General features: G+C 39.7%; 1 protein-coding gene across 1 annotated transcript in view; it reads right to left on the bottom strand.

Moving 5' to 3' along the window:
- zfhx3b (zinc finger homeobox 3b) overlaps nt 1-21,576 on the bottom strand; it is a 78,789-nt gene extending 57,213 nt beyond the window's left edge. Inside the window, exon 1 of the mRNA XM_047042393.1 lies at nt 21,364-21,576. Coding sequence (XP_046898349.1) covers nt 21,364-21,576 — 213 coding nt within the window. The remainder of the gene's footprint in view (nt 1-21,363) is intronic.
- Nucleotides 21,577-24,645: the final 3,069 nt, after the last annotated feature.

Below are 24,645 nucleotides of genomic sequence, written 5' to 3'. Positions count from 1 at the left end.
ACAGGATGTGTATGACCACATACATTTGCCCTTTTGAGATTATTTAGTTATCCTTGACCTCAAGCTATGTACAAATTCTTCATACTTTGTTCTAAATCTTTAATGACCAAAATGAACGTTTATTTTCATATTTTCCATGCATGACACCAATTACAATCTCTATCCCATCATTAGGTGGTAATTTACTATGAATAAATAGTGGATAGAAGGATAGTGAGGGGAAGCCATGCAGCTGTCATACAGTTGAGTGACATGACATGAATATCTATCAAGTATTTAGGCCTGAAGCAGAAAGATAATAAGGGGTGGAGGGTGTGGAGGAGGGCTGCCAAAGAACAGGTTGGAGAGATCGTAGGAGTAGAGAGAGGAGAACGATTAAGGATCAAGTCATTCAACCAAATCAGGCCAGGATGATAAATGCATTGATTGCAGATGGTAGTGAAGGATAAAAGTACACTTAGATCCAGCACGTCAAACACTACAGAACTGTAACACTTTCATTCAGAGCACACAAATATAGCTGTAAAATATGAAAGAAAAAAAATATTTACCTTCAGACATGATTTGTTCTCATGAGCCGCAAAATAATCACGTAGGCTTCTGGACATTGAGAAAGTGACATGCGGAAGAGCATAGGCGATTTTACAGCGGGTGCAGTCCCCCTACTGTTGGGATGAAAACATTTTTCAAATTAATGTAAAAAAACGATACCATGTTTTTAGAATATTTTTAAGTGATGTCAGAGTTGTATGTTCTATCATGTTTGTTGTACTCAAATGAATAATTTAACATTTTAAGGTGTGGTATTAATTTTTTGCATGTTTTTGTAAGCAAAACAAAAAACATTATAACCCTTTGCAACCCCAGTTTTAAAACCTAGAATCGCCTATACTTAGAAAAGTTAAGTATAACCCTATATCCCTTCATCAAGCCATATTTTCAACTTGCTCTGGGACGCGCGGTAAAGTCTCCCAGCAAAAAGGCTTTGGATTTAGCCAGGACGACGGAAAGAGGCACAGGGCCAATACAGCTCTGGAGGCCAGCATACTGATGCCATCTCTCCAGAGTGCCACTGATCTTGCATTACTGAACACTCAAGGTCAGCCTATTCAAGATAGCAAGAGAACCGGGCTGATCCCTGGGAGGGTGCAAAGTTGGACAATGGCAAGCCAAAAATGTATGTTTCTAAACCAATATATTATGACTGAGTGATGCAAAACTACCAACCCCAAAATATCAAGACCTAGGCCTAGAGGAGTAGGCAGTGAATCAATTCTAGTGTGAAGAGGCACTTGTTGCTGGATGGAGTAGTATCATGCTCATACAGAGGTATGGAATTGGACACCACTAATCCCAAAACTAAAATTAATAATGGCTGTCATGTAAAATATTTCATAAATATGCATGACAATGACTGCCTTCCCAGAGATATCACAGGGGATTAGAAACCAAAGATGTTGAACATCTTGGAGAGATCTTTATCTTCTTTAAAATATATATTTTTAATATTTTGAATGTTGAATGGTTTGGTTAAGGACTGTAATTGTATGACAATGTGATCTTCAATTTCATGTGTTTATGAAAAAAAGAAATCATACGTGGAACACCAGAGACCGCCATTGAGCCACTTCAGTCGCGGGCTCAGGTGGACGTGATTCGTGAGTAAATCAGACTCCCATGCTGATTTGTCCTAAGCTCACACACGTTGAGATTTCAGTAAATAAACGTATTTTTCACTTGCTGATCATAAGCCAAATGTGAGGGAGGGAGTAATGTGCGTGCTGCGCGATAGGATAAGCAGCGGCGGGCTTGTCGCACATCACCTCCAATTACCTGCTGTGGAGAACGCAAGCCGCTGGCTCCAACCTGTCGATTTGTGTGTCATCACACCCTATTAGCGCTCATTTATAATGGTCTTAGTGTAGACACCACACACAAATCACCACCCCTGGAATGTGGTTAGCTGGTCAAAAAGAAATCCATTGTCTTTTTGTTGGTCCAAGATGATGATGATATGCACCCATCTGTGTATTTGGCCATCGGAGACAGGCGTAGTCTGGGATTCCTCGTATTCCTCGGTACATATGTATGTAATTAGTGGCGTATGTCGGTAATAAGAATTAATATGATTATGACATTGATAACTGTTATTGTGGTTTGTCTTTTACATCCTCTATAGGGGTAGGTTATACAACCAGATCGGACGATGAGTGTCAATTGTAGCTACTGAAGCTGGGAACGCTTGAAGAACTGGTCGGTCAGCAAGGAAGTGCAGCGTTCTATCAGCTGCTGGCGGGAGCAAGTAGGCTCAAGCTGCGAGCAACTCGCACGGACTGCTTTCACGTCACCCCGCCCGTCTGCCGTCACCTCCCTGCAACCCTATAGCGACCATGCCTTTTGAGCGACTTTGAAGTAAAGAGAGAAAGAGGAAGAGCGAGAGAGAGAGAGAGGGGTGGTGGTGGGGGTGGAGGGCTGAAGACTTCAACATCACCTACCTGCTCGAGCAAAATACGGAGGAGGACGCTCAAGTACGCGCGCGTCCACGCGCATCAACTGAGTAGCAAGACAATAAAAGGCAAGAACAAATCCAAATTTGATTTTGAGTTTTTCATAAGGCTACTAATCGTAAAGAAAACAACGTTTAAAAAAAATAAGCAGCAGCTATGCATCTGAACAGAGAAGAAAACAGCAAAGGTGAGCAGATACCATACCAATTAATATCTGGAAGCCATGCACTGTCTCCTTTTAGTTGCACGCTCTCGCGTTGGTTCCAAAACGCCCTTGAATATGATTTGTTGAGTAATGTTGCTGGGGGTCATTGCCACACATTGGGTGATATTGCCTATTTTCACTGTCACTGTGACCATATCAGTATGGTCAATTTATAAACCATCTGTTGACAATGATATTCGTTCACATATTGCACACTGATGGCATGAACTCCGATGTCTTAGTCTACACTTGTACACTTGTTTTGCTCGCAGCCAACATTCGAGTGTTTTAGAGTGATGAGTTGACACATTTACAAGGTCATTTATTCTACTCTTATGCCAACGGACATCCGTGTCTACCAGAGATAGTGTGTTTGAGTATGTGTGTGATTTAATGTACACAGTGTGCGTGTGTTACGCCTCGCCTACGACGCGCGCCATGCTCCGTGTCCCCAGCGCGCGTGGTGGAATCAGTGTTCAGAGGACGAACATGAGGGTTAGACGTCCATTTCTGAAATATACCACATGTGCGTCGGTCGAGGGCGTGATGGGCGGTAGAATACACTACATTAAGCCCAACTCTCGCCTCTATACGTCGACACTGTTGGCTGGTCTTGACACTTAACATGGAGTCTCCGAATGGAGACTACAGCATGTCAGCAGGGCCGTAACTACCATTGAGGACACCGAGGTCGTGTCCTCGGTATTTTTTTTCGTATTTCTGTTTATTTTTTTGCTTAAATCGTGGTATATGAACTCAAAACAAAGTACACGTGAAACTGACTGCAGGACGATGATCTTGGTCTCCCACAAACCGTAACGTGATTTTATACTTGAAGAGCCGAGTAGCTCAAGAGTTTGGACATACGTGCTGCGCGTCATCAACAAAACGTACTGTCGTTATGGTAACCACCAAACACAAGTCGGACGCTGATGTTACCGCCATAGACATACCGCTACTGTTAGTGAATAGCCTATGTTAGTTACAGTCACTGGAAGAGGAGCGCAGCAAACTAAACATGTAGGTAGGTTAAGAGAAGTTTAAGTGGCAGATGACTGTGAGAAGAAAGATTCATTTTCATGTGGAAATATTTGTATTGCAGCAGCGTACTACTCAGATAAGGAAACATCAAATCAAAGTTTGGTTAACTCCGTCAGTACCGGTTGTCAATCAATTTCCACCGGTTGAATCAACATTCATTTTGCGATTGATATGTCATTGATGTGACTGATTGAAAATGAAATTCAGTGGCAATTGGGAAATATCAAACTGACTCGCTATCGCTCGGTCGATACGTTCCAGCCTCAGTTTGATACAGTATTTCCCGGCATGACCGAACGGTCGAGGTTAGTAAGTAGTTTATTATATGGCAATTTTAGATTCTTTTCATTTTGTAAACGAAAATAAATGGTACCTTTAGGCTAATTGTAGCTAGCTCTCAAGTCTTCTCACGGTGTGTTTCATGTGTTGCCAAGCAACTCATTAGGCTACTTTTGATAGAAAGCGGACAACATGGTTCTGCTAAAATTGCTTTAATTTCATCACAAAATAACGACACAAGTGATTCAAAGAGTCTGGTCTTCATCATCACTTTCGATGACAAAGCTTTTCAGCATCATCTGGATAGTAAAACTCAGCAGCTGACTCTCGATATCGCTCATTTTTAAGCTGACGTCAGAGGGCAATACGGATCCGTATTGACCGGCGAGGAGGGCAATACGCGGCTGGGGTGACTACCCATTATCCAATCAGAACGCTTGTACCGTCGTTGCCATATAATAATAATTTAAAAAAAATTGTGGTAACTTGCCCTTACTTCATGAGTCCCATAAAGGTCCTTCAAAAAGCCTCAGAATGCCCCATGTTTACCTCAAAATTTCAAAAGCTCCACACCGCCCCATACTCAAAAGTCATAATGATGATGTTTTTGCTCCTTAAGACTCAATAAGAGAAAATGGCCATATTTAAATAATGTAATTAAAAAAAATTCCGGGGGAGCATGCCCCACGAGCCCGCCTAGAAGTTCTGACTCATGACCTCAGTATTTTTTGGGCCCTGCGTACGGCCCTGCATGTCAGAATATATCACCCAAAGGCATCCTTGCAAAAAACACGTCAACAAATACAGAAAATGATCTTTATGTATACATGTATTTGTTGTTTGTTTTTAATATAAATGCAGAGAGATTGCCTGAAAATGCATTATTCTAATTCAGTTAAATTATTTTCCTCTTCTCATCTCAAGATCTCTTTCATCATGTCCTAAAACATTTTTTGGGTCTACAACTAGAAGTAGATGTTCAGGTTCCAAGTAGCTCTGTGTTTAAACATCACTACCTTTTACAAATCCAAAGTAAGAAAATGTACAGACACAGGGCTGTAGAACACACTATAATTTCATAACACCACTGACACAGAACGTTTCAGTGGTGAGAGAATAAGATGAGAGAATCATAAGATGAGAGAATATATTTTGTACTTTACCCTTGCTTTCGATTTAACTAAACTTTCCTGACTCTCCTGGGCCACCATCCTCCTTTTGTATGCGACAGACACCATATCACAAAACATGCCATTGTGTTGGCACTCCTTGCTAATTGTCAGGTGTCAGATAAAATAATAAGTGATATTTATAGTGATGGCTAAGATGGTGATAGACCAGGAACTTCATTAGAGCTAAATCTGGACAAGTCGGTCTCAAGCAGCACCTGATCAGAATGCATCCTACTCTGGAGAGCTAATCTGCGTCTCAGGCTGGGATCAGACCCCATCTGAGACTCAACTTAAACTCATTAAAAAACAGCTTTAACAACTGGCAAGTAGGCAGGGAGGAACCATGTCCGACCTCTACCAGAGGTTTTTCCAAAGATTAACCTATGTTAGAGTTTAAATTGTAGAGCAGTGTTATTCTTCAGAGAGGGTGTTGACTCCCTCTGTGCTGATTGTTTTCTTAGGGCTATGTATCAGTAGCCTGGCTGCCAGCCCAACTTCTCCCCGCCCCCAAAAAAATTTGGTCGGGAAGTTGAGTCTGGAGGGTCTCGTATTGGGGACCAACTACAGAAAACCAGAATCTGGGCGAACCAATTAAATTGCCAGGGCGGGCTTTATACGATGATGGACAGATGATCAACAGTAACGTAATCACCCACGTCACAAAAGAGCGCTTAAGTTGAATTTGTTTTGAACAAACATGGCTACCGCTGGAGATCTGGGATGTTATGATACTGCCATCGAGTCTGTTTTAGAAGACATCGACAGCACATTAATTTTGAAAGAGGAACAGAGAGACGCAATCAAGGCATTTGTCGATGGAAAATATGTTTTTGCCGTCCTTCCTACGGGATTCGGTAAAAGTTTAATTTATCAGCTGGCCCCAATGGAGTTGTAATCCTAAACGGAGAACTTTGTATATGCATTGCCCTTTATTGTTTCGCTCACAAATGTTGATCGTGTGAACAAGTACTCTCCCTACCCTTAAATTAATTTTACAACACCGGCAAAAATCGTTTGTATTCATTCTTCAAGCATACTTCAAGTCTGCTTGTAGTTTAATTCTGTTGACAACAACTATGCGGTGCTTAACATACGTCACATACTCTGTTGCTCTGATTGGTTGTAGATCCATCCAATTGAGCGAAGAGGCATTTGTTTTCCACGCCCTGTAGTCAAAGCCCAACGGAGAGTTCTCAGACTCATATTCTGACTAGAATTATGAGTATGACAACGTCAGGCTAATGTATCAGTGAGGACTCCACCTGCTGGGAAGCTGTAGATTTCAGAGGTATTGATTTGCAAAACTACTGGAATGTAATGTCATAATTGTACAAAATTACGTGATATTATGCCTATTTTATACTATCTGTGAGCTTTTGGTCTGATGCTATAACAGAGTGACAAACAATACAATGTCCAGAAGTAAGGCCAGAGATTTTAGTTTTCACCAAATCAGATACAGTATAATATTTAGAATACTATGCTGTGCAATTATTTTATTGATCACCATTTTTTATTTTTTCATATATAATTGTTTACACAAACTGTGTTAACAGAAGCAAGAGATATACATTTTATTTACTAATTATTAATTCAGACTGTAAGGCTGGGTGTCACCCTGCCCCCCACCTCTCAAATGCTAAAATATGGAGTTGTAAAATAAGTAGAGTCTCTACTTGATGGGTCTCACAGCTCATTGTGTAACTTACTGTTGCATTACTAGTCATATGTTGATAAGTAAGGGTCAAGATGTGGTCTGATTGGTTATTCTACAGAAAACTGTTGGGTATAAAAGGGATTGTGAAGCATTGTTCTTTATATTCTTGATTTCCTGAGGGCTTCTCCTCATGGCTGGCTTTTCGTACTACTTCTCCTTGCTCACCACTTAATCTTTCTCTCTCTGATTTACAATAATCAAGGTAGAGTAGGTAAGAGTTTAAACCTTCATTTTGTAACATGTTTGCCTTATAATTGATTAGATTAATTTGCAATGTTATTAAATATCTATTTAAATGAACTTGTTTTGACTATTCTTGCTCAGCTTTTACCCATAGAGTCAAATAACTGCAATTTCAGCATAATTGGTAAATGTTAATACACTTTTCATTTTACTCCTCTTCCTTTCAATGTAGGTGAATAGTTTTGGTTGTTTAGCCAATATTAAACCCCCTACAATACCTTTTTTGAAGGGCCGTCTGATTACAATAAGTCAGAGGTCTTCAACCCTGGTCCTCAGGGACCCCCCGTCCTGCATATTTTAGATGTTTCCCTGCTCCAACACACCTGATTCAAATGAATGGGTCGTTAACTAGTTATGCAGAAGCCTGTTAACGACCATTCATTTGAATCAAGTGTGTTGGAGAAGGGAAACATCTAAAATGTGCAGGACAGGGGGTCCCTGAGGACCAGGATTGAAGACCTCTGCAGTAAGTAACTGGCTCTTAGTGAGTTAGTTCATTTTCTCTACACCAGCACCATGGAGCCCGGGGTGAAATTTCAGGTTAGTCTCAGTGCTGCGCTACAGCCTGGATGGGTCAGATTCAGGCCCAGATGAAATACTCATGTAACAACTATCGTACCTAGGGATGTATCATTGGACTCTACTACTCTCTTGGTCTTACTGTACATGCATTTGCTGTGACCTTTGTGTGATCCATGGGGTTGTGAAGTGAATCTGTGATGGCCTAGCCAACCCAGTCATGACGGCCTGGCTCCTGGCACTCTCTAGTGTCTGTCTAGTGCCCTTGTCTGCTAGGTGCCTGATCAGTGATAGGAGATAGGTGGGTGAGATGGGCTCGCCTCAATGGTGGGAGGAGGGGTGGTAGAAGGGAGAAGGATTTAGAGTGAAACAATGGATGGGAGAAGTGAGGAATAAGAAAAGAAAGAGAAAAGAGGATGGGGTAAAAAACTTTGATGGAGAGAAAAATACTTTGATGGAGGATATTATGAGTAAGAGAAGGCGACAGGGGAGGAAAGGGTGCAAATAAGAGATGAATGCATCCAGGTTCAAGTGTATTGTGGAATAGAAACTGTTCTCTGTTCCTTCCCTGCAGTTTTTTACTGTCGGAAGTAATTGCTTATTAATACCAGTCTCTAGATCCATTGTTAAATGTCTTGTTAATATTATATAACTAAAGGAGAAGCATAATGGTATTATGGCATAATATATTATATGGCATAATATATTACTAAAGAAGAATCATATTATATGATTTGACCTTGGCTGAAAATTGAAGCTAGCGTAACTAATAGAAGTGTAGAAGAAGAGCAATGGAAAAATGTAAATGTGTGTGTATACATACTGTATATGGTGTGCAGCATTATAGACAATTATATAAAAGAAAATTAATGTAAACTAGAAAGTGCATTTCCTGCAGAAAATGAGTTGGAATGCTGAAAGCTGAAATTAATTTAAAAAAATGATGAAAATACAGAAATGAGAAAAAAACCGCAAGCTGGAATGAATTTTTTTTGTTGAGTCACACAAAAGAGGCAGTGTGGAAGCGGAACTGCATCATCTAACAATGCTAAGAGCTGAAAAACAATGTGTGAGAAGCTGAAAGCTGAACTGTTAAACTGTAGTAGTAGAAGAAGTAGAATATTTGTTTTAGTAGCTTAATTATAGAAACAGAAATACTATTCTACCGGCAGTTTCAAAAACGTGTTCCTTCTGCTTTCTCTGACGAATTTGTCTCCAGATTTGCATTGGTCTCTATGGGGCAAGAGTTGGACTTTGTCTCGCTTACGTGGGGCTCTGAAAAAATGTGTAAGTCTGTTGGATTTCAACTACAACTGTCTACGACCAACACAAAATTAGCTATGTATTGATCCAATAATGAAGCATGAAGAGTGAAAATTGTTGCAATGCTAGCAAAGTAGAAATACTTTTTGAAACAGATTTCGAAGCTGTAAGTGTTTCAGTCAGCACTCTAGGCTCTCCACACACACACCCATGTAAATCTCAGAAACTATTTAAAAAACTCATGGAACATGGGAGTCAGGTGGCTGAGCGGTGAGGGAGTTGGGCTAGTAATCTAAAGGTCGCTAGTTCGATTCCCGGCCAAACCAAATGACGTTGTGTCCTTGGGCAAGGCACTTTACCCTACTTCCCTCGGGGGGAATGTCCCTGTACTTACTGTAAGTCGCTCTGGATAAGAGCGTCTGCTAAATGACTAAATGTAAATGTAATGTAATGGAACATAATCAGTGATATTGAAAAAAGTTGAATAGATAGAAAAATTGTTTAGGGTTTTGTCAACATGTTAAAGTTTAAATGGTGGCTGTAGCTAAAATATTGTAGCCTGACGTTGTCATACTCATAATTCTAGTCAGAATATTTCAAATAATTTCATTGGTCCGAACAGCTCCTGTTCGGGTATAGTTTTTCCTCAACCGAGCTACTCCAGACCCAACTTCCCGACCAAATCTTTTTGTGGGCGGGGCTAAGTTGGGCTGGCAGCCAGGCAAAAAATATTCAGGAAGAAGAAGGATTTGAAAGTTGAAGAAGTTTAAGAGGATTGAGAGGATTTGGAAAAAAAACTCAATCGGAAAACCATTTAAAAATATTATGAATATTGATTTATATTAATTCAAACATAAGAGTTGCTGAAAGCTGAAAAGTCATAGTAGTCATTGCCTGAAACTGCTGAATTTTTTGATTTTCTGATAGTTGAACGGTTTTAATAGCTGAGGATTTGAAAGCGCTGAAGGGTGTCACGGAAGAATTAGAAGAAGTTGAATAAAGATCCAAAGAACAATACTTGGAATGCTGAAGCAGTATTCCAACAATAAACCCGTTTGTGCTCTTCCCCCCCCCCCCCCCCCTTGCCCATTAAGAATCGATAAGAGAATCAATAAGGAATCAAATTGATAAGCAGAAATTGACAAGGAATTGAATTGTTAAAATCTTATCTCATCCCTAATTATCACACAAACTATCAAAATTATGTTTGATTTTCGAAACGGTTTGATCGGTACAGCCAATCAAAATCTGCGGCAAAGCCGGCAAACAGGAAGTTGGGTCGTATGTCAGCAAATCTTTGATGGATTCAAAGCTGCATTTACTCAGAACCCTGTTCTGAGGATGTCTTAAATGTTTTTTGTTCATTTTACCTGCTTTACCGGCTTGGACACCTGATTGCTGCTTGCATATATATTTTTATGTTATTTTTTATTTAAAACGTTTTGGGGGGGATAATGAAACTTTGGGGGGGGGCTCTGTTGGAAAAATTGAAGATGTAACTGTTATCCTGTGATAAGAATGATTCTGTGTTCAGCATTCCTTGCCAGCAGAGAACCCTCTCCCCACATGATCTATAGATGACACGAGGCTTACACAGACAAACTGACCTAGGTTGACCATTAGTATGCTAGAAGTGCAATAAATGTGTTAACCTTATCTGTGCTGAGTGAATCATATGGTCAAGCCTAGGGTCAGAGAACTCTGTAAGTTTCCACGTGCACGCGCACTCTGTTTCTGGGATCGATCATATTGACAGCTGATATGCAGGGGAGGAGACTTCTCACCAATATATAGTCTTACTTGAAGACTTGTGAACCAGACAAACTTTGTAGCACAATGGCGTGTGATGTTTTTGTCTCCTTGTGGGCCGGCCACAAGCAATAAAGCTTTCTTAAACTTGTTCACCGACTGACTGTGCAATGCTTGATAGATTAATATTTCTGACACAATGGTCCTTCGAGCCGGATTCCAAAATCCATTCCACCATCCAGAACCAAGAACTAAAATTGTGCAGACGTGCACAACGGTGGAGAACCTCGCAGCAAATATGGCTGTTTAAAAAGAGGCAAACATTTTTTTGGGGGGGATGGTGGAAAGGTGACGGAATTCTGGACTAGCTAAGAGGCACAGCTTTCAATGGACAAGGTAAGAATAAATTGTATATATATAGTCGACTTTGTTTTATTTTAGGCCTATGTTGAGACAAAAACTCCACAGTGCAGTAGGTAAAGATGCACTCTGGTCCTATATCTGCTAAGACCCGGTGAAAATCCAGTGCAGCTAATATAGGGCGTCATATTTTACTGAGATCGGTATTGGTGGTGTATCCGTGAATTAAGTCATTTTGCTAAAACCTAACAGCGTGTGCATAATATTGGTGGAGCAGAGTGTTTTGAAAACTGATGCATGAGTAGTACTGGTGACGTAAATAGGCGGGGTTATAATTACTAAGAACGTGGTGACGGGAGAACCGGGTAACAGTATTAGTTATAATCTGACCGACCAGAACTGAGATATTTGAAATATATCTGAGTTTGGTGGTATTCAAATACCTAACCAAATGGAAAGATTTTTGCTAATTCTGTGAGAATGCCATTGAAGTAAATATAACCTGTAAAAGTTCATAGCCTTATTGAGGAGGCTACTGTAAAGAATATACTCCGTGCAGCACGAAAAAGATGAAAGAGATAGACGCGTGACTTTTAAAAAATTAGGCCTACATGTTGTTAAGGGCAAAGGTGCTACATATATGTGTTTGATGCTGCTGAGGTTGTTTTGCTGAAATGTATGAGTTTGGTGGTATTAATATTTACCTAATCAAATGGACTAGTTGAAGACTTGACCAACCAGAACTCTGATATGTGTAAACATCTCTGACGAGCAATCTTAGGTGCATATGTAGACTTTGGACCAAGTTTTATGTTGAAATTGAAATAGTACTAAGAGTTGATAGAATTGTAAATATCGAGGTTCTATGTAAATATAACCATGGTTAATTGTTTTAAAAAGTTGTACAGAGGAAGTGTGAAATGCTTAGACATAAGGAAACCAACATTTGGGTTTGGTTTGAATTCCATTTTTAAAGTTAAAGAGTAGTGAGGAGAATGTGGTCATTTTTGTCTCAAATGTGTCTTAAAGAAGGCTGACATGATTCTAGCGAATTTGCCAGTCTGTTGAACAAAGTATTTTACAAATTGCTAGGATAGCTTTGGGATCTGAGAGGAAAAGATCCAAGCTGTGGCTTTGTTAGCTAATGGCTAATGGCTAATGGTGAAAACGTAGAGAAAGTGCATTTTGCCAGAGATTTTGCTCTGTCCTGAGACCGAGGAGAGTCCAGGAAGTTGAATTTGCAACTATGGTAACGACATTCGTAGCTAACAAACTTACAGACATTTTACACATTAATTTGGTTACTTTTGAAATATGTTAAGTGATGAGTATTTTGATACATTTGCTAACAAGGTTTTTGGTCGTTTGAGTACATTTTACATGAGTTTCAGAAATTCCGAGGAAAGGTGGGGCCTAAGAGTCCCGTTACGTTGAATTTTTGCAAAGGTGATCCCAGAGGGTAATTCTGCATAATTATGTGAGTATTAATGCTGAGAGATGTGTCCGTTTGGAAGAATTCGAAGTTTGGTGGTTAACAAATGCATGATAAACAATTGTTGTAATTCCTAGCCAAACAGGGAGGTTTTTTGAAGCCTTTCCGACCAGAACTTGTATTTAAAAGCGGCATATCTTTGATGTGTGATGGTATTCAATAAGAATGCAGAAATTGAACCCCTGGTTTATAAATTGGTTCCAATACAATCGGAAGAGTTATAGAGCAAAATTAAGTGAATAGAAGGTAAACGCCAACCATCTGTATTGTTCAAAGAGAAAAAAAAGGTTTTTGCTTGTTCCAGAGTGCGCCGTTTGTGTGATTCGAGTTTGAAGCGGGCGCTGATGGAAACAATGTGATAGATTTGAGTTATTCAAGTAAAAACTAAGAGTAATTGAGAAGTAACAAGAGTGTTGCATTAAATCGTATACAAACTACTAAATATTCCAATTAAATATTTTCATTTGGGTTTCTGGTCCGCAAAATTTAGATTTGAAGAATTGTCCGTGCGTTACGCATGTTGAGAGCGTAATGGCTGGTAAATATAGACTTAAAGCCTATTCAAAGGAGTATTCTCTGCATGCTTTGATAAGACATTTGAGAAGTTAAAGAATAAGGTTTTTGGAGTGAAAGACATTTTAGACTAACAGTTGATTTTTTTTAAAGGGTTTCTAGGGTTTCAGATTTCTAGATATAAGTAATAAGAGTTGAATATCAAATGATGAGGTATTGTCTTGTTATACATGTTTGCTCAACAATGGATAAATAGGGCAATGATCACCTGGAAAGATAAGAATTCTGAAGAACTTGTGTTGGTTCTACTAGAAGTAGTCCAAATTCCTGAAGAGGTGGATCAAAAAGTTAACCGATTTTATACAAAATGCTAACTAGAAAATAGATATCTTCTGCTAAATTCTGTTCCAGGTGAAGCAGTAAACCAAAGAGTGGATGAGTCAAACCAGGAGGTTGGGTATTGATTCAAGTTATCAAAAAGAAATAACTGGTCCAGCCCAGGTGGGAGGGACCGTATCAGGTACTACTCACCACACTCACTGCAGTCAAAATAGCAGAGAGGACGTTTTCGATGCATTTATCACATTGTAAGTAAGGGACATTGATACAGGGACAGATTAGTTACACACCACAGTCTTGAGGCACAAGTCTGACTACAAAGGGGAGTCATTCTCTTAAAGAACGGCGCGTCTCAAACTCAGTGAAGAAATCAACGGCCAACAGAGACATAGGGTGTAGACTAAATAGGCTAAAAAGATAGGAGACAGTATGCAGGGAAAGGTAGAAAGGATGGGTGACCTATTTCCTCATCCGTAGTATTGTGACCTTCGTGGTACCATTTGTAGCTTACTGTTGCTAATATTCATAATAGTCTTCCCTATACTATGGTTTGAAAAGGTGATTGCTCCTGTATGATGCCACTAGTAGAAACAATAGGAGAGATAAAGACAACACCGCTGAGATGAGCAAAACGAACTAGTATTGAGAACTGGATTTAATAACTGAAAATTAGTGGTTGGAATGGATAATGTTTACTTTGCTGTTCCCTATGGTTAAAAGATGCAATGTTTTAACATCAGTGACTATCTAAAAGGAAAGATAGCGATCATGAAGAATTTGTTTGCTCAACTAGAAGTTCATACTGATAACATTGATTTTATTTTTCTGGGAATGCTAAAGCAGATGTGGCAGCAAAAGAGGCAGCCATACAAGATGTCTTAACATTAGGAAATGCGGATGACACTGTCTTGAGAGATATGCAAGGAGTGTCACCAAAATGAGGGGTTATGTAAATTCACAGGAGGAACTTGTGATACTAAAGAATCTATTTCGTTATGCTACAATATTGAGCCATGAGATTAATCATGTCTCAACAGGAGGGAGTGATAACGAAAGAGTGTCTACAGCATATGGATTTACAAACTATTCAAGAAAAACTTTAAGAAAAAACTTTTTTAGCATACCCCGATTTGAGTGAGAACAAGATATGCATGAACTTTATTGAGCTAAAGAAATGTAATGTTTAAGGAATGGGCCAACGACGAGTCAGTTGCTTTCAACTGACCTCTGTGAGAATGTAATTTTAATTGCTGTGTAGTCTACTTCTTCTGAAATTCGCAGACAGGAGAGAGATGCTGTCTCAATCCAGTGAGAGGTCCCTGACCTAAAGAGACTGGATTGTGGGGACCGATTTTACACGTTAAATCCTGGAAAATGAGCCGAGGTGAACAGGGTCATTCCTGGCTAGTGTCAGAGGAAATGGCATGGTACACGTTAGTCAAGCGTGCATTTTGTTTGACGTCAAATTAAGGAAAACTCTGTGCTGTGCCTATAGTACAGTGCGTTGAGGTTGCCTATAGTACAGTGCGTTGAGGTTGCTGTTTTGATCAACTAGACTACATTTTCTATGAGAAGTGGACAAACGTATGAACAATTCGAAATGGTGCTATGACTACGGATATAATGATTTAACTATTTCATTGATAACAATGCAAATGGTAAAGAGATTCAGAAGTGAAGTTTTAATCTTGAGATAAGTAAACAATGTTTTCTGTGGAATAAACTTTAGGTACAAACACTCCTATCATGATACGTTCTACCAGTTACGTAAAGATGTTCCAGCTGATTTGTTATGTTCCAGGGCAGAAGTTTGAATGTTTTGAGAACAGTGATAGACTGTCAGAAGAGGAGATAACAAAACTGTTTCATTTGTGACTTAATGAAGTATTATTTGGGAGTTGCATTAAAGTTTAATGTTTTGTTTTTGAGAAACCTATTTTTACTACAGAAAGTTGATATTAATTTTAAAAGAAACCGAAATTGAGCATGTAATGAGATTTCAGGATTTGTGCCAAAGTGATGTGTCTTATCATGCAGAGGTTGTAAAAGAGTTAGCAGCAGGCTGGAGAGAAATGTCTGTTGACCAAAAGTCCTGGCCGCTCTGTAGGAGATCAGATTCGGGGGAGGGTGAGCTTATTTTGCAATCTATAAAATGGAGATAAGTTTGACCGGGGGAGTACACCTGGAGACAAAATCTGGGGTGACTTAAGGGTTAAACAGGTTTTTGTTTGGTTGAATGATGACTCCCTGATCTGAGAGAAATGCTTATCACCTAAACTGGAGAGGAAGAGCACAATCAGGGCCTGTCTTAGAAAACCTGACTGACAGTCTACTGAATGTTTGATGGTTTTAGAGATGACCATGTTGACAACAAGTAGGCATGTTTTTATATCCTGATAATTTCTGTATCGATTTCTTTGTTACAATCTTTGTTTCTATTTGAATTTGTGTGAAGGAGATCTGAGATGAGGTCCAACGCATCAGACATCAAATGACCATTCTGCTTCGTGATGACGGGTTTTACCCAATACCATGGGCTTCCGTCATGTCCAAGCATTCACACCACTAGACTATAATGCTGTATAGTCTTATTGAACATTACGTATGTTTTATTTTTATGAATTGTTTTGATTTTATGTATTTTTGATTTTATTGGCTGTGTGTAGGCGTGGTTTTGGAATAACACCTTTTATTCAGGATAAACAGGAGGGATATGTTGGAAAAATTGAAGATGTAACTGTTATCCTGTAATAAGAATGATTCTGTGTTCAGCATTCCTTGCCAGCAGAGAACCCTCTCCCCACATGATCTATAGATGACACGAGGCTTACGCAGACAAACTGACCTAGGTTGACCATTAGTATGCTAGAGGTGCAATAAATGTGTTAACCTTATCTGTGCTGAGTGAATCATATGGTCAAGCCTAGGGTCAGAGAACTCTGTAAGTTTCCACGTGCACGCGCACTCTGTTTCTGGGATCGATCATATTGACAGCTGATATGCAGGGGAGGAGACTTCTCACCAATATATAGTCTTACTTGAAGACTTGTGAACCAGACAAACTTTGTAGCACAATGGCGTGTGATGTTTTTGTCTCCTTGTGGGCCGGCCACAAGCAATAAAGCTTTCTTAAACTTGTTCACCGACTGACTGTGCAATGCTTGATAGATTAATATTTCTGACAGGCTCCCCTGTAGAAGGATGTAGGCAGACCAAGAGGCTGATAAAGGAATTATGAAAAATGAGAATTGGAAACAGATGGATAATGTGGGAGATGGAAATAGAGGCAGAGAAAGAGAGTAGTCTAGTCAGAACATCAGAATATGCCTCCTGGTGTGTGCGTTTGAAGAGGGAAGGAGCGAGAGAAATGGATACCTTTTAATCAGTGAGCTCACTGAAGTCTTGTTGGACCCTCCATGGTTGGAAGTTTTTTTTCTCTTTAGTGGTGTATGCAATTTTAGTACTAGTAGATGTGTTTTGTTATGGATGTTCAGTAATGAGATAGCCTGGCTGCCAGCCCAACTTAGCCCCGCCCACAACATTTGGTAGGGGAAAAACTATGTCCGAACAGGAGCTGTTGAGTTGAATTTGTTTTCAACAAACAACATATTACGTTGCTCTGATTGGTTGTAGGTCTATCCAATTGAGCGAAGATTGTTTTACGAGTTCCGTTGAAACACAGCATACTCACAGCCCAACAGAGGTTTCTCAGACTCATAATCTGACCAGAAAATTATGAGTATGGCAATGTCAGGCTAGTAATGAGATACATTATATTTAAATCTCAAATCGTCCTGAACTTTAAGATCTGTAATGCCATAGAAGTCTAGCAGACAGACAGGCAGGCAGGCAAGAAGTGCAGCTTACTTAGATAGGTAGCTACCTTAGTCATCTTCAGAGAAAAAGATAGCTGTTACAGTAATAGGTACATAAACTACTGTACCAGCTGTTCGAGATGGAAAACTGGACGCAAGGCATGAATGACTACAGATTTGTATGTTTTACAAACCAAAACAAATCACACAAAGAACTTTTGGTGCATGTAAAAAAAAAAACTTGAATACCATTGTTATCATATAAATACCTCATAGGAGCACACAGTCAATTCAGGGATTGTACGAGGAAGGTAAGGGTAAAAATAAAAGAAGCAAGAGGCATTGTTTGAGTTTGTTTTTGAGGAATAAAAGGATTTGTTCCATTAGATGTGAATGTTGACCCCTACATACCCAGGTGTAGGAGTGAATCATCAGTACCGCTATAGAAGCGCAGGATAAGATTGTTAGTGGAGGAGCACAGTGGACTTCATAGAGACAAAGAGCATAGAGAGATAGGCATGGATGTACTGATGAACAGGTGGATTTTAATGGTTCAGTAAACTGTGATAATGAAAAAAAGAGAGTAGAGATAACCAAGGAGCGTAGGATTGGCAGAAGTGAGGAGTGGGAGTGTTGTAAGGGAGGGATAGACAGCAGGTTATTTTTAAGAACAGACACAAAGACAGAGAGGAGCAGATGGGAAACTGATCTACCCTCAGATGCCGTCTTTCTGCCAAAGCAAGTCAGACAGAAAAAAAATCCTGTCTCTCACTCTCTCTATGTAAACACATTGCACTCTCATACAAACTCTCATACACACACCCACACACTGAGACTGGCAGACCGACCCAAGGGTGTCTCAGTTAGTGCTATGCCTTCAAACACATGGAGATGAAAGACAATCTAGGATGTAGAAGACTCAACTCTCATTTAGGCCACCCTTCCACCTAACTCTCTTCTTTGTCCCTCTCTCCCTCTTCTCTTTCTCACCACCCCTATCTTGAAGCTTCTCCTCATCCTGCACCTGCCCCTCGACATCCCCCTATTCCCCATCCTCAGTTGCCATTCATTCCCTTTTTATGCCTTCAGATCTCTCTATTTCTCACTTTGTAATAGTACTTTCCTGTTCTTTTTATGGATTTTTTTCAGGAACCCTTTGTAATAACAGCACAATAAGAATTTGTACAGTTAGTTAATAGTTTGTTCATCATTGTAAAACATTAAGTATATTTAAGATATTATAACATTAACTATCTATGCCTTATTAAATATTCATAATGGTCAGTTTCTCCTTAAAGATGGACATGACTGGTGGTAATACAATTTCCAGAGTACTTCACATTCAAGGAGGGTAGGACATTTACATATTTTTTAGGGGGCAATTTTTGCCCCCACTGACTGAAATCCAAATCATCAAATGGCAATAATATAACTATTAAGCAGTAGTCTACAGATTCAAATAGTTTTCTTCGATTTCTTTTAACAGAAAACATAAATCAGACCATCATATTCAATTTTATCGTATTTCTCTGTGTTTATTAATTGTTATTATTGCATTCATTTTCTAACTTTTTTCAACTGCACACTCAACTTTCCCCAAATAGAGGATTGGTTGTCAACCACAAGATGACAGTTACTTATGAGGATGGGGGGAAAATCATTCACTGACTGCACTATGTCTAACGTTAGCCATGACTAACAGAGCTAGCTAACGTTAGCTTACTAACGTTAAACTAGCTAAAGTAAACTAAATAATTAACAAATAATTATTACTAGTTAACACCGTAGGCGATGGCGTGTTGCTTGGTCGCTGGTGACGAAAGTCCAGCAAGTTCGGCATGCTTTGCAAAAAATAGGGTCCACCCCAAGACAATCTAGCTTCCATTTTTCCATGGTCGCTGTGAGTGAATTTCATCTTTGGAACCTGAGATGGTGACGGAAACTGTGTTTACTGCTTCCTCAGTTCTCTTCACACTTGCAGTCACTCACAGGTCTGATTAAGAAGCGCTCAAATTTATTTTACCTTCAGTTCTTAACACACACGCGCATCAGTCAAGCTGAACATCAAAAGCAATATATAGCAACTGGACCAGGTCACAATGTTTTTGACAAGTTAAATAAATTATTATTCTTATTATAGGACATTTTGGGGGCATTATTTGCCCCTCTCCTAGGGATATCAGGGGCAAAATTATATTCTTAGGGGCAGTTTTGCCCTTTGCCCTTGTGTATTTCCGACGCTGCATTCAAGCATCAAATTCCTTGCTGAAAGGAAACAACCATGACCGTTTGTTGTTGCTCAGATGTCAGTAGATGAATGAAAACCATTTGGAATGAAACCATTTGGAATTTTACAACCCTCTTTGGAACCACTTAAGAAGTTTAGCTAACCAAAGGAGTTAGCTAGCTTGTGGACGTGGTTTATTCATGGTATGTAAGTACTTGAGTTTCAAATAACCTCATGTGCTATTAACAAATATTTTCTGGTTTGTAACTATTAAACCAGGGTGTGAATTACGCGGAGAATGTGAATTACGTCTGGACCCCCCCAAAAGAGGTAAAAACAACAGGTCGGGGGGGTCGATACACGACCTGGAGAAAGGTTGACCTCCCGATTGTCATTGTATAATTCACACTCTGTATTAAACTATAACATTTGTAAATGTAATCATAGTAAACAATATAACTATGAAAACAGTTATTAACCTACTAATCAAATAAGTCAATGTTTACCAGTGCATTACATGTTTATATTGGGGTCAGAAATGTTTGTGTATTAATTATGTACACGTTAGGAAAACAAATTCTCCCTAAATCTTAACAAGTGATTCATATTATGTAGCCTAGTTATTATGAATAACTAGGCTCTTTTTCTCACTCCCTACGTCCATCTGTTGCTCTCTCTGTGCTCTTAGGGGAATATGTATGTTTTTCCTTGTCTCTCAGCCCACTACACACTCAAATACTCAACTTAATTACAGAGAGAGGCAGAGAAAGGGAGGGAAAGAAAGAGGACAGACAGCCATGTAGCGTCTTCAGGGGTTGAGCATCAAAGAGTAGCAAGGAATGGTGACAGGGATAGAGTGGGCTGGTGGAGGACGGGTAGGATTGGGTAAGGGTTGAACAAGGGAAGGTGAGAGCAGGAGAGGAGAAGTGGGCCAGGCTAGATCTGAAAGTTGGTGAGAGACAAGAGACTAGAGCCTGTAGGTTCTGACTAGGGCTGCAACAAACGATTATTTTGATAATCGACTATTCTAACGATTATTAGATTGATTAGTCGACTAATCATTTATTTTTTTGTTGATTAGTCAGAAGGCTTTGAACGATTATTCAGCTTTTGCAATTTGTTAAAACATTGAGTAATACTTATTCTAACTAATAAATAAAACCAGGAAATCACTCCAGCTTTTGAAAAAAATATGTGTATTGCACTTTGAGCAAACTGAACAGGTCTCTTTTTGTCCAACCTAAATCATAAATGCTCTTTAAGCATTGTTTCAATCATTTTTAAAGTCAATAAGAATAATAAGAACAAGATAAATAAACACAAATCAGTCAGTTGTAATACAGACAAAAAAAGGTAAGAATGTAAACAAATCTCTGTAACACAACAGTATCATTTCTTGACTGGCTTTTTACATTTACATTGTAAATTATTATTAGTATTTGGCAGACGCTCTTATCCAGAGCGACGTACAGTAAGTACAGGGACATTCCCCCTGAGGCAAGTAGGATGAAGTGCCTTGCCCAAGGACACAACATCATGTGGCGCGGTGGGGAATCGATCCGGCAACCTTCTGATAACTAGCCCGACTCCCTCACCGCTTAGCCATCAGATGGTACGGTTTTTGAACAAATAAGCACGTTCAAATAAAGGAAGGTCAGCATATCGACATGCTCACGTGACAAGCTTGCTCTTTTTTGTGAGCAAATGTTTCCTGCAGCAGAGAAGATCCGTTCTGCTGGAGTCCACTCTTGTTGCAGCCCTAGTCAGAACCTACAGGCTCCTGTGGCAGGAATGGAAAGAAAAGATCTTGCAAGCTTTGATAGGTTAGGGAAACGCCCCTCATTTTCCTTCCACCAACCAAGGGGATCTTCTTTTTGGGGCATTTGTGGTTCTGAGAAGTACATCTGTACTTCCTTTCTCACCTCCTTAATCTTTTTGACATTGTGGGAGATCTCCTCTTCACTGAGGCTGTCTGAGTCAGACTGGAGGAGGTTTTCTAGCATTGACTGCTGTTGCTCTCTCCTTGGAACAGAGACACTCTGACCACCTTCTGTCGGTTCCCAGGACTCTTTTGCTGCTTTGATAGCAAGGACTTCGACAGTGCTTTGAGCCTCTATCCTCTGTTCAGCAGGCATAAACTTGAGCTTCCGAAATCTTGGGTCTAGAGCTGCTGACAGAAGAACTGTGTTGTCTTTGTCCTTGCAGAAAGTGCTGATATTTCCCCACCTCTCTGTTAGCTCTATAGAAGCTTTGGCTAAAAGAGCTTTTCCAGGTGTTGTTTCAAAGCTAAGGGATTGTTCCACAGACCTCTGTAGACCTTTTGCAAGTTGAGGAAGGCATGACAGTGTTGCATACTCTTGACCACTAAGGAACTCAGTGGCACATTGAAAAGTTTGTTTGTCTGCCAGTAATTTCATTGCAGCCACAACATGTGATCCATTGTCATGGACTACTGCTTTAATTTTGTTTACTGAAATGCTGAATTTTGCAAGAATCTCTTCCAGCCATGTTGCTATGTTTGCACAAGTATGTCGTTCTTCAAGAGGCATTGTTGCAAGTGTGAGAGTCTTCATTTTCCAGTCTTCAGTAATAAAGTGGCACATAAATGTGACACCAAGGTATGCCTCTGTAGCAAGGCTGGTCCATATATCAGCTGTCAATGTAATGAAGCTTATTGCATCCTGAATGGTTTCTTTAACCTTTAAAAGACATCAATTTTTTTGGTACAAATGTTATATTAATATTCTCAATCTGAGTGGTTAAATTGCTGTTTAGACATCTTTACTAAGATCTAGATTGTTCCTAAAAAACATGAATTTACATTAGGTGTATGTATACCTTTTGACAGGATTTTTCATATTTGTGTTCCATTAAACTTGTCACGTGTTCTTGATGGAAGGATATATCCAGGGTTTAAAGCAGAAACCATTTCCCGAAATCCTTGTCCATCCACAATGGAAAGAGGCCTCATGTCTTTGTCAATTATGTTAAGAATATATTCAGTAAGAGTGGCGGCTTGCTGAGGAGTACAATAATTCCTCCTCAAAAGAAAGGCATCAATAGACCCACTGCTGTTCTTGGAACTTAAACAGAAAAACGGAAAAAGAGGCATTTGCTTCAGGACACATACAAGGCAAAAATATTTATCTACAAACAATTATTATAACTATCTTAATGTGTCTCATTTCATTGGTTGTGTACACTGAACTGTCTAACTGCTGTCTGTGGACATGTTGCTACGGTGTTAGTATCCTTGAAATACTGCGTAATGCGTTATTATCAACTGGTGTCGCTAACTGGCCATCTTGGTTGAGCACACTCACCTCTCGCCGTTTCCATCTCCTCTCATGCCGGGATGCTTTCGTTTGATATGCTCAAGCATGCACATCGTGCTGCCATGGAAAACTAGTTCCGCCTTGCACACACTACATGTCACTGTATTTTTGGTTGGATCTTGGGTGAAACTATCCCACACAATACTTGTATTGTGTGGTATTGTGTGGTGTCGTTGTTGTCGACAACGTCGACTTATCGTTGCAGCCCTAGTTCTGACTAAGCTCACTAGTGGGTTTGCTGAGGAACCAAAAGTAGAGAGAGGGAGACAGAGGGACAGTGAGGGAGAGAAAGGGGAGAAACAGGAGAGGGGGATAGTGCTGGGAGCAGGAGCCAGCTGTGTTTATTTATAAGTAAATACTCTGAATAATTTAGTGGAGCCTTAAGTGGCCATGTGAGCTCTGCCCAAGTTCTAATGGACAGGCAGGCAGGGACACACACACACTTTTCAGGGAACCAAGCATTGACACGCTGTCAAGGAGATGGACCTAAATACACAGGCATTAGAAAGAACACAGATGGAAAACTTGAAACAGCCATAAGGACAGCATGATGAGACAGAAACAGTGTTTGACAAACACACATACAGGCCCAGTTTACAGTGTTCACACTAGAACGGCCTCAATGGTCGTTCAATGTGCAATAACTTTGTTGAATCCTGCTGGCATCTGACTTTTTCTAAAATAGTTTTTATTTAATTGAAAACGTTTTATATATAAATTACTCAAAAGGCAAAGAAAATATGATCACTTTTACCGGCCAGACAGTCATATTGACCGCTCAGGACTTTTGTTTTAAATCTTTCCACAGTTGATGGTTGCTTAGCAACTCTCATTGTCGCAGTCAAAGAAACATCGCTAGCGGTCTCGAGTGCTAATGCTAATTTCAGGGTTCATACACATTTTGAACAACGGATTTCCATGACTTTTCCATGCCTTTTCAATGACTTTAAACCAAATTTCCATGACCAAACTTTTTGTGAAATCTTGGTGTATACGTTAAAAAGTTATATTAAACTGCTGTTCGTAATACTGTAGAATGCTCCATTCACTTAAATGGGCTTCCCAACGTTCTGCGGTGAACAATTTTTTTACATTTGAACTTTGCTATGCATATTTGACCGCTGTCAAGGGTAGTGGCTTTTTTACCTCGGATTCATATCTTTTGTAGCACTCCGCAAGCAGTCCGGTAACTTTTCAACCCCAGTGTACTCTGTTGCTTAGCGACGTCAGCTGATTTGAAGCCTAAAGAATGTTCAACGTCTATGAAGTTCAATGTCGAACTATTTTTCTGCTAATCAAAACTACCAACGGTAAGAAATAAATTGTAAAAAGACACACTGTGTTAAGTTATTTTTTTGGCAAGTAGCCGTGTAAAAAGCGGCATAATGTATAGAACGCTGGTCATAGTCGGGAAAATAAGCCCCTGTCGGGAAAATAAGCCCCTGTAGCTTTGCTAGCAGCTGCGCTCTGATGTCTGCTACCTTTGGAATGGCTAGTTAATGCCGCCTCTCCCATGTTTAAAATGTCAAATGATTTTCCACCACACAACCGACATTTTGCTCGTCCCGGGTCTTGTCTGTTTAATGTATCTTTCCATTTGTAGCCAAGCATCGTTAAAGCTACACTTTCCTGGCATTTTGAATTATCCTTCGCGCTTCTCTGAGTTACTGTTGCTATGGCCATCTAACTTTTCAGTTAGTATGAGAGTATGCCTGCTTATATTTTGAACGTATTTCTTTTAAACGCATGTGAATTATTTAAAACTCAGCGTAAATGAACAACATTAAAATATGATTATAACAACTTTCCAGGACTTTTCCAAAACTTTTGGGATTTAATTTTTTTCAAGCACTTTTCCAGGCCTGGAAA

Source organism: Hypomesus transpacificus, chromosome 19 (assembly GCF_021917145.1).
Source record: "Hypomesus transpacificus isolate Combined female chromosome 19, fHypTra1, whole genome shotgun sequence".
Taxonomy (NCBI): domain Eukaryota; kingdom Metazoa; phylum Chordata; class Actinopteri; order Osmeriformes; family Osmeridae; genus Hypomesus; species Hypomesus transpacificus.
Note: the sequence above shows the minus strand (reverse complement) of the source record. Positions and strands in the feature narration are given on the sequence as shown.